This window comes from Pteropus alecto, unplaced genomic scaffold (genome assembly GCF_000325575.1).
Source record: "Pteropus alecto unplaced genomic scaffold, ASM32557v1 scaffold326, whole genome shotgun sequence".
Lineage (NCBI taxonomy): Eukaryota > Metazoa > Chordata > Mammalia > Chiroptera > Pteropodidae > Pteropus > Pteropus alecto.
The window spans coordinates 1,401,486-1,412,195 of record NW_006438873.1 but is presented as its reverse complement, the minus strand read 5'-3'; the positions used below and the strand labels follow the sequence as shown (position 1 = coordinate 1,412,195).

The 10,710-nt window shown below is 55.4% G+C and overlaps 1 protein-coding gene across 1 annotated transcript in view; it reads right to left on the bottom strand.

The window, feature by feature from the left end:
* PPP6R1 (protein phosphatase 6 regulatory subunit 1) overlaps nt 1–1,163 on the bottom strand; it is a 12,761-nt gene extending 11,598 nt beyond the window's left edge. Inside the window, exons 1-2 of the mRNA XM_025049638.1 lie at nt 931–1,163; nt 1–78 (exon numbers count right to left, since the gene is read on the bottom strand). Of these exons, the coding sequence (XP_024905406.1) occupies nt 1–78; nt 931–1,157 (305 nt within the window). The 5' untranslated portion in view covers nt 1,158–1,163. The remainder of the gene's footprint in view (nt 79–930) is intronic.
* Nucleotides 1,164–10,710: the final 9,547 nt, after the last annotated feature.

Sequence of the window (10,710 nt, the reverse complement as noted above, 5' to 3'; positions counted from 1 at the left end):
AGGGACTCATCCGCTCCCAAGGCATCGTTGATCTGGGGCACGTCCGAAGTCAGGATCTCACAAGCCACACTGGGGTACCTGAGGGAGAGGGTGGGGGGCGGCTCTCAGCTCCAGGGCCATCCTCACATCCCCTTACGCTTTATCAGAACCATGCCCACAGCAATGTCCACCCTTCTGAGCCTAGACGCCCACCACCAAGCCAGTTCCTCTATCACCAGGACATCACCTGCCTATTCCTATGGCCTTGCCTCCCACCCAGGTCACCATCAGAGCTTCCCCTTCTCAGTCCGTCCACCTGCGTACTCTCTCTAAACCTCTCCCTCGCCCCTTGCCTCTTTCTCCTGAGGGCTGCCCTGCCCTGTGCACTTCGGACCGCTAGGAACAGGTGGACCGCTCACCACTCATTCTCCAAAAAGAGAAACTTATAAGAAACACTGTAATTGTGGGACTTGCTTCAGTCCACACCAGGGCCTGCAGACCATCCCATGGTATCATCCTGGCTATGACACTGTACTATACCTTGCAAAATGTCACCACTGGGGGAAACCAGGCAATGTACAGGGAACTCTCACAATTGCATGTGATTCTACAGTTCTCTCAACAAATATCCAATTGAAAAAAACACCAAGAAAAAGAAAGTGGGGGTGGGGTGTAGGCACTAAAACAAGACTACCCAGGTGCTGCTCCTTTAGGGCCGGGTGGAAGGCCCACGGGGCTCATCCTCCCATCCTTCCACTGGACGTTGTCTGGGAAACCCCATAGTGACAAAGATGCTGTTAAAAAGCTATATCAGAAGTGGTTTGGAGTGCAAGCTGTAGGTCTGCACCCAGGGGTCCTCTCTGCCTGCCTGGGTTGCCTCCTCCCTACAAAGGCACCAATGGTGACAACAGGGAGTCAGGTCGGAGCTAGGACAGAACAGGGGAGGCTCACTTGTAGCGCAGCCGTTCCTCCCCGCTGGCTGGTGGCTCCTGGGTCACCCAGGCCACCATGGCCTGCAGGTGCGGTGGCTGCAGCAGGAAGTCCAGCAGCTTGCGGTTAACAACCTTGCACTCCTGCAGCACGTCCTCCTCGTCCAGCAGCTCAGGCAGGCTTAGGTCCTCCCGTTCCAGCAGCGTGTCGAGGTGTGAGCTCGTGTGAAGGTCAAACTTCCAAAACATGGCGCCCTGTGGGCAAGGAGCTGTCATACACTGGCCCCACCAGCCCTACCCAGCAAGTAGCAGACCCCAGTGTCTTCCCTAGCCACCTCTCATCCAGACCCCTGAGGTCCAGGTGGGCATTTCATACCTGAGGCCAACTGCCCTCCCCAACCCTTGGCCCCAAGGTCTGGAAAAGGCCCTTGGGTATGAACTGGGCTCAGGGCCTGAGAGGGAGAGCCCCAATGCTATGCACAAAGTTACCATGGTCCCCTCCCCTGCCACCACTCATCTGTCCCCACACCTGGGCAGGGACCCCCGCCCAGGGCAAGGCTGGAGCCAAGCTCATCCTGCAACCTCCAACAAACTCACTTCAATCTATATTTGCTGAACAAATTCAAGTGCCCCATGATGGGCAGCACGCGACTGCCATCCAGCCCAGCAAGTCACCATGTGGTGCAGGGTGTGGGGCAGTGGCAAGTAGAGGGAAGTCTGCCGTTGCCTGGATGCCACACATATACACACACACAAACACACCCAACCCCCTCAACCACCCAAGGCCGAGGATAGGGAAGAGGGAAATGGGGGTGGCTCCCAGAACAGTCACTGACCAGGTCCCAAAGAACCAGGACAGACAGGGTAACCGGTTCAGCGGGGAGGACAGGCTGGCTCCAGATGGCGTCCTGGCTCTGAGGCTGACTCTGAAGACCTTGCATGCCTGGCTGCGGCCCGGCCTGCCCAACACGAGTAGGTGCCCAGCATCAGCAGCATCTCGATGGAATGCTCGCTAGGGGCCAGTAGGGCCTGAGCTGCACAGACTTGGCTGCCTCTCTCAGGAGCCTGCAGGTCCCCCAGGCCAGACTGCCAGCTGCAGACCTGCCCTGTGCTCACGCCAGGCACCCAGGCCACTGGTCCCCACCCTGTGCATCCACTATGCACTGGTGCTATGCCCACGGCCCCCTCCAAGGGGCTCTTGTCACTCCATCACACAGCAGGCAACCTGCTGGGACTCAGCAGCACTGCACAGGCACCGACCAGAGCTCAGGCTTGCCACCTGCCTCATGCAGACTACCTGAGGCAGAGCCCCGCACCGGCAGACTGAGAGATCACCATACCCTCCTGGGCACTTCCTAGGTCAGCAGATGCCAGTCCCTCTCCTGTGAAGCCCTCTGGGTCCTCTCTGCCCCACACTGCTCCAGCCACAGGAAGCAGATGCAGCCCCAGCCTGAGAAGAGAGGCTGACTCAGGAAGCAGCAGGGCTGAGCCAAGGTGGAGCCAGCAAGCACAGGTGACTAGCCTTATGAGCCTGGGTCCCTCTAAGACATCATGGCACCCAGCTCCCCTTTTCAGCATGCACAGGGGACTTTCACCTCAGCCATGTGGCCTCCTGGCTGTGGCCAGGTGCAAGGGGCTCTAATTCCACAACCACCCTGACCAGACTCACGCTGGCTCCCATGCCGTGGCCAACCACACCTGGAGGTAGAGTGAAGGAATGGCCCTGTGTGCAGGGACAGTCAGGAGGGGACAGCACCTTAGGGGTCCTATCCTACCCCTCTGCCCCACCCCCACTCAGGACACTTTTCTGAGACACAAATTAGAGCATCTCATGTTCATTTCTGGCCAAAACCCTGTGATGCCTCTCCAGCTTTGTGTTCAAGGACCCCAGGGTCCTGCTCCCCTCCCAGCTCCAGAACATGTGCACAAACCTGCCCAGCCCATACACCATCATAGGTCACAGTAGCAATGCACATGTGGTACACATGTGCTGATGGATGACGGAACCACACAGCCTTCCTCACCAGGCTGCATGAGCACCTGGGGACAGCACCTAGCACAAACCCGGTACACGAAATGTGCTCAGAAATATTATGAGAGAAACCCCTGTCTGCAGAACATGTCTCACATGTCTCAGGGCATGACCCCTCTGCATTCACCTGTCAGGGAAAAGGGGAGTGGCGCCCACCTCATCCCCCACTTAGGGGCCCCCTAAACCACAACCATAAGGCAGCGGTGGGGTTGGACCATCAGAGTAGTAGGCTTGAAAGGGCTGCACCAGGGGCAGAGTGGAAACTACTGCTTTAGACAGAAACCAACCAGTGCCAACTCTGGGAGTGCTTGGCCACCTTCCTTGGACACAGACAACCCCACTTGTGCCCAGAGCCTAGACCTCCTTGAGGCACTCTTTCACCATCCTATCTCACTTGATGAGAGTCTGCAACAAGGCCCATGTCACAGGTGAGAAAACTAAGGCTCCACAGATGGGCACTAATAGGTGGGGGTTGGGGGTGTGTAGGCAGACTTCCTGAGCTGGGAGGACCTAGGACCAGAATCATCAAGAGGCAGGGATCTCGATGTGGTGAGAATACCACCTGTTTCTACATCACTTTCTGGCAGCAGTAAAGAGACCAGAGGGGCAAAAAGGCCACCCAAGTGGCGTGAGCGAAGTAGTCATCAAGGATCACATGCCATGTGACATTATTTACATGGAATGTCCAGGAGAGGCAAATCCACAGAAAGTAGATTAGTAGTTTTCAGGAGCTGGGAGAGATTTAGGTGGGGGGCTGGGGATGAAAGGTTTCCTTTTGGGAAAAGGATATTCTAAGAAAGCCCCCCCACAAAAAAAAAGCTCTAAAATCGGTTATACACAATTTTGCTTGTCAGTTATACCTCAACTAAAAAATCCTTTGTGGTGATGGCTGTACAGCTCTGTGACTATACTAGAAACCACTGACTCGTGCGCTGTGAATGGGAGAATCGTACACGTATGAATTATATCTTGACAAAAACCGTTACCAAAACAAACAAAACGAGGCTGCCCGAGTGCGAGGGCCAGGCTCAGGTCTCACTCCATGTCCCAGTCACCCCGAGCTGACAAGATGCCAGCTGCCTGCAGAGCTGAAGCACGTGTAGGCTCCACCCTGGGGAGCCTGCCCAGGTTCCCCTCCCCACTACACAACATTATTGTCCCTGAGCTAAGTATATGCACCCCCAGGTGGAGGGCAAGGCCCAGCCAACATGTGCAGAAAACCCATGCACCATATCGGGTGCCTCATATGTCTCATTGAGATGACAAGGCGAAGCATGGTTCTTATTCCCATTTGACAGACGCAGGGGTGGGAGCCCACAGGACTCAGCAAAGTATCCTGCTCTCCTGACCAGAGGCCCACTCATTTCTGAAGCATGTGGTCAGAGGATGCAGGCTATGGCCCCAGCCCCAAATCCCCACACCCTCTCCCTTACAAGATCCGCACCTAATTCAGACAGGACAGACTTCTCTCCCAAAGCTGGCTTTCCAGAGACCCAGGATGGGGGCCACCACAACAAGACAGGAGGGGGCTAGGTGGCATAGAGCGTGGATTCCAGGGACCTCACAACCCACGTGACCCCTTAAACTCTCAGAACCTCAGGTTGCCCCTCCGAAAAGCAGGAGGCTACAAGGCTCAGATGTAACTAAGTGGTCGTCGGTACCCTACACACATCATTCCCCAGCTCTGCACTGAACGAAGATGCACATGTAGATCTAGAAAAGAGAACACACGGAAAAGAGGAAAAGAGAAAAAGACTTCCTCCGCCACAAATTCTCAATTCACTCGAGCTCCAAGTCCTGCCTGTCACCCCATCTTCTCTTAATGGAATTTGCTGGAAGCCCCGGGAATCGGGCAGGAGAGGTAGGTTCCTTTCTCACTCTCTAACGGCACGAGCCTGGGCCAGGCATCTAGTTTCCAGTCTGTGAAATGGGGGCACAGGCGCCAGAAAGGCCCATGCTGTGAGGACAGCCAAGTCAGGCAGGTGAAAGGAGCGTGCTCAGCGGTGTTGGCCCCTTCCTGTCTGTCCCTGAAACCATGCTGAAGCTGGGACACTTTTAGGAGGAGAGAAGGTAACCCCATACCCTCAGAGGTGATGGCGCTAAAAACAGAAGAGCAATGTGGGAGAAAGACAGCTTGTTTGCCTGAGTGACCCAGGTCATAAAACACTCTGGCGGGCGCCACACACCCGCCACCCCCACTCTTTGCAACTTTTAGTAAACTTCAAGAAAACGGAAGTGACTACCACTGGTTTTTAGCAACCGTTTGAAAACCAAGATTCTGGCTGCCAACGGAAGGGGAAACTAAATGAGAAAGGAAGCCATTAAAAAGAAAAGCACCTGTCCCTTGCCAGCTCCGCACCATTGCCTCAGGTTCTGGCGCTGCTGTGTTGTTCTCAGGCCTCCTGCCTGGGCTCAGCCAGCCTGACTACAGCTCCCACGCAGCTGTCCCCCCCACTGTAGTTGCTGCTGCTACCATCCGTCCAAACAGCTCTGCCTGCCAGGGAGCCCTGGGTCAGGTCCTTTATCTGCCACCCCTTCCTTGCCTGCCTTGGCCCCAAAGCACCAGGAAGTGGAGGTCAAGGGCGCGGAGGCCTCTGGGAGGGCTTCCAGCGCAGGCACCTGAGCTGCCTTAAGGCTCAGCAGAGGCTCTTGCAGTGGGAGAGGCCATCTGGAGCCTGCTGACTGCTGCTACCCTCAGCCATCACAGGCCACCAGCCACTCTAATGAGACACAGGCAAGGTGAACTCCTGGAAGAGAGAGAACCCACTGCTGGTGGCCAACTCCCAGTCCCTTGCAGGACCCAGCGGGCCAGAGGATGTTGAGACCACGTCCCTCCAACTCACTGTCAGCTCTTAGCCAAACCTGGAAAGTGGGTGGGGGACTTTTGATTCCAAGGATGGGAAGACTAGGTACCACCAGTAGGACCCTGTGTATGTGTGCTGCCATAAAACCCAACACAGACCCAGCAAGGTAGGTGGCGGGACACCTATTTGGAAAAGGGAGCCACTGAGGCCATAGAGGGGCCTGGCCAAGGCCACACAGAAAGATGGGCTGGGACCTCACTGTGGCTCGGGAAAGCCTGGGGGGGGGTCCCCTATTAGAGGCACCCCAGGTGCCTCTCCCTCTAACCCCAGACCACCCTCTCCTAAGGGAAGTGACCAGGTTGGTCCAACCCCAGGGAATGGAGTAATCAGGAAACAAGAGATCAGAGACACCTGGCCGAGGATTGAGGAGGGACCCAAAAGCTCACGTTCAGGATGGTCTCCTAGATGGGTCATAGGTTCAAAGGTAAAGAATAATGAGTAGATTTTGAAACAACCCTTGGAAACAGAGAGGGGCACAGTCAGTGTTACAGGTGATGGAGTCACAAGGCCTGGGCTCCAGTCCTGCCTGTCCAAAGTGAAATCTCGGTGGCCTTAGCCCCTACACTCCTCACCCGTGAGACACCTCACAGTAACGGTAAGACCACACTTCCCATGGTAAGATCCATAAGACCAGCCTTCAAAGAGAAAACCACAGCTTGGCCTCAAAAGGAGGGTGTGTCCCCACCACCAGTGCCGAGCCTGCCCAGAAGCCCGGATGCCAGGAGAGCTTCTCATTCTCACCATTTCTTCTAGGACTCTCTCACCTCATCTCTTGCTGCCACCCGCATGGTGCTCAACACTCCTGCCACACCTGACTGCTCCTCTGCCCTGGCTCAGCTGCTCCCTCTGCCTTCCTCCAGCTCAAGGAGCCTGACTAGCTCCTCTTGGGTCCTTCAGGCATCTGCACAGACACCACTTCCTCCAGGAAGCCTCCCTTGACTGTGTTAGGGGCCTGCTCCACAGCTTCCGTGGTCACCCTGTGACAGCACCTGAGGGCTCTGTGATAGCATTTGCCTGTTTGTCACCTGCCTCCCTCACTAGATCCCCAATTCCCAGGACCTAGCACAAGGCCAAGCCCACAGCTAGAGGTGCTTGCTGAATGAATGAAACTGAAGGCCACTTGGACACAGGCCCTGACAAAAAGTTGTGGGAGGGAATGAGCATTCTTTCGCTATGGAAACCATAAAGGACCCAACGAAGAGTACCACAAACACGCAAGCACATCAAAACACACAACACTGGCCACTAGCAGGTAGCAACAGAGATGAGCCCAAACTGTACCACACCCAAGCAAGAGGGGAGGGCGTGCCCACTGCAGCCCTACTGACACAATCTGACACTGTGTGAGGACTGTCCCGTGCACTGGAGGATGCTGAGCAGCATCCCTGGCCTCTACCCAACAAATGCCAGTAGCATACCCAAGTTGTGACAAAAAAACGTCTCCAGCCATTGTTGAGTTTCCCCTGGGGGACACAATCACTCCCAGTTGAAATACTCTACAAGGGAGAATTCCCAACCAAAAGTAACCCTAAAAGCTACTGATTCTGAAGCACTTCCTGCACCCGGCATTATGCTCCAGGCTTCTGTAAACAGTGCACAGAACTCCCAGAACCAGCCTATGAGGGGAGCCCTGACATCGGCGCCACCTTACACCCCCCTGATGTTTCTTTACAACTCTGAGCCCTGTACCACACCTGACAACTCATCTTCCTATGCAGAAACACCTCACCTTTTAGGGTGATGTTAATGGTGACATCTGCGTCCTCAGCACAGACATGTCAAAGAGCAAGCAAGAAAAGACCCAACCAGAAGGTTACCCTTCAGGGCCTGGACAAGGGGCCCTCTGGGGAACTGCAACCACTTCCTCCGAACACATCTGCAAGCCAGGCACAGACCACTCTGGTCCCCCACCTTCACATATCTGCATGTGCTGTTCCTTCCAGCTGGGAGGCCCTTCTTCCCACCGTCCATCAGTCACCTCCTCATCCTTCCTAGACAGAAAGCGCCACCCGCCAAGCCAGTCTCACCAGTCCCTGGCTCTGGGCCTCCAGCATCCTGAGTTAACTCTGTGGGACCAGCAGTAATTGTGACTGTCCGGCTCTGCCTTTGTCTCCCAGGCCTGGTCCCTCCCTCCCTCGTGCCCAGCACCAGTCTGCCTGCCCTGCCCTCAGCCTCATCTCATAGGATGGGACCCAGTGGTGACTACTCTACAGAAGTACCTCCCGGAGACAGCTCACAAGAAGCCAGGGCCACGGGGCAAGAGAGCCTGTCAGGGTGAGGAGAAGTTCCCCTCCTCCAGTCGTCCTGAGGCCAACGTAAGTCTGAGGCCATGGATCTATGATGGCAGGTGACAAGGGCGGAGGGGAAGGGGTGTCCAAGGGACTGGGCCTGAGGAGGAAAAGATGAGGGTGTGTGGGGCGAGGGAAGAGTAAGAGAGTGGGGTTGAGTCCAAGGGGCAGGGGGAGGTGAGGGAGAGGGGCAGGCCAAGTACAATGCCCTGGGACGAAAGGGGCACTGAGGGAAGAGACTAAGAGACTTCGGGGGCTGAGGGAACAGGGGAAAAGACTAAGAGACTTAGGGAGCTGAGAGTAGAGAGTAAGAGACTTGGGGGGCTGAGGGAAGAGATTAATAAACTTGGGGGAGCTAAGGAGACTAAAAGATTTGGGGGACTGAGGGGGGAGACTTAATAGACTTGGGGGCTGAGGGAGAGATCCTGGGAGCCCCAGGAGGGAGGGAAAAGGTCCGAAGGAGAAGGGCTGAGGAGACTGACGAGTACTGAGGCGGCGCTGCCGGGGACTCGGGGAGCCAAGCCTGGAGGAGCACCGGGGAGGCCGCTCAGGGTCGCCGGCGAGGTGGACGCGAGTCCGGACCGGGGACTGGGGGAAGTCAGCGGGGTCACGAGGCTCGCGCAGGCCTTCAGTGGGGAAGCCGCCCCGGTTTCCCCCGCCCTGCGGCAAAGCTCAGGCCGGTCGGGTAAGACGTCCTCCACTGTCCAAACGGGCCGCAGTGGTAAGAGGCAGCCGACGGAGGCTGAGGCCCACTTCCTGCACCGCCCCTTCCCCACGCCGGCTCGTTCTCCCGGCTTTGCAGTTCGTTTCGCCTCCCGGCTTTGCAGTCGGCTCAGAGCCTCCTACGCCCGGATCCGTCCGCCACTATCCCACAACCCCCTAGCCAGAGGCACGCAGGAGGCCCCGCCCTCCAGCCGCGACTCTCTGCGCGGAGGCTGCTCTCCCTCCCGGAAGTGCGCGTGCACAGGAACCCGGGCGCTCCCCATCCCGCCTACTGAAACTACCTCCACCTCCGACGCGCTTGCGCCCGTTGGTGCCAACGGTCTCTCCCGGAATAAACCCAGACAACCCAGTACGCAGGCGCCACTGCACACCCAGGGGTTTTTCTCTACTACTCCGTTCCAAACTCCAGAGGAAACCTTGCTCCAGGATTTCTCCTCCCACTCGCTTCTTGTGGAATCAATCGCTATTTGTCTCCTCCAATCGTATTCAAGCTCTCTCCAGGGTCGAGCTCCTGGATAATCTGTGCCGGGTTCCTCTCTAGGGCAAGGCGCTAGGTCCAATTCGGTTTCTTCGCGACAGCTCTGTGCCTCGGGGTGGCTTCAGTCCCACCAGGCCTTTGCCCAGGCAGTGTCTTTACTGTTGCCATTTGCTGCACAAAGACGCCTCTAACAACATCGACTGGAAGGGTTCTGCCAGACCTTGTATCAATATTCATTAAAGTCCCATCTGGCTCATAGCTCCCTTTGCCCATGTTACAGCCCCACTCACTGTAAGGATACAAGTAAATGGATGTAAAGATTCAACTTGTATTTTCAACCTGTAGTGTTGTTACCTTCTTCATTTCAGGGACACTCGAATCATGTTTGAATACATTTTCCTGTTATAGATGTTCTCTATTTCGGGGATGCCAATTATGCATTTGTCCTTTACATCTCTTAGTTTCTAATTGCTTCAATCTTTCTCATTTCCTCCAGCATTCACTGATTACTATATGTCCGTAATTTGATTTTTCGGCCATGTCTCTTCTGGTCCTTGCTATTTCTAGTATATTTGTTGCATGTGACACTTTTTGATCCTTGTATCAGGTGATGACAAACCACCTCAGTGGCATGTGTCACGTTCGCAATTTGGAGCTGCAGGTGTGAAGCCTGGCAAGTGGACGCCTGTGTTTGCCCAGGACTGTCTGGGACCAGATGAGCAAGAGTGTCTAATGCTGGGATGAAATAGCAGCAAGCCTGAAGCCACTTTCTCTGATTGGCTCTAATAATAAGGGTGGCAGTTGATCTCCAATTCTCTGATCCTGTAGCTACCTTTTGAGTTATCCTGAATTTGAGAGGAGTGAAAATAATTGGTCCCTCAAAAATTCCAAGAGTAAATTCCACACAAGAGGAATTAGTCTGGCATCACTGAGCTAGAACACAAGGATACGGGGAAGAGGAGCACAGCTTTGGAATTAGGCCAGGTCTGAATCCTGACTGTATGAATTTAGCCACGCATTAACCACATTGGGCTCAGCTTCTCGTCTGGAAAACGACAATGGTCAGGGCTCTTGGATGCAAATGACGAAACCTACTTTAGCTAAACTGAAAAGCAACTCATTAAAGGAGGTGAGGCAGTCTCTCTCCCCCTCCCCCCAAATCTCTGAGAAGACCAGTGAGAAGGCTCGGTGCTTTGCAGTTCGGAATGAACCCCACGCCCAACCACAGGCCTGTCCCATGCACCCAGACCGACCTACAACACCGGAGCAGAGAGCCCCACCAGACCTCAAGGCACCTACATTCTGCCTTTCAGACACTAGCTCCCCAGCAGGCAGTGCAGCAGGCTCTGATTGGTAGGGCTGAAGTCACATGGTGTCCCCGCTCCCACACAGAATGCTGGAAAAGTACATGGCTCCT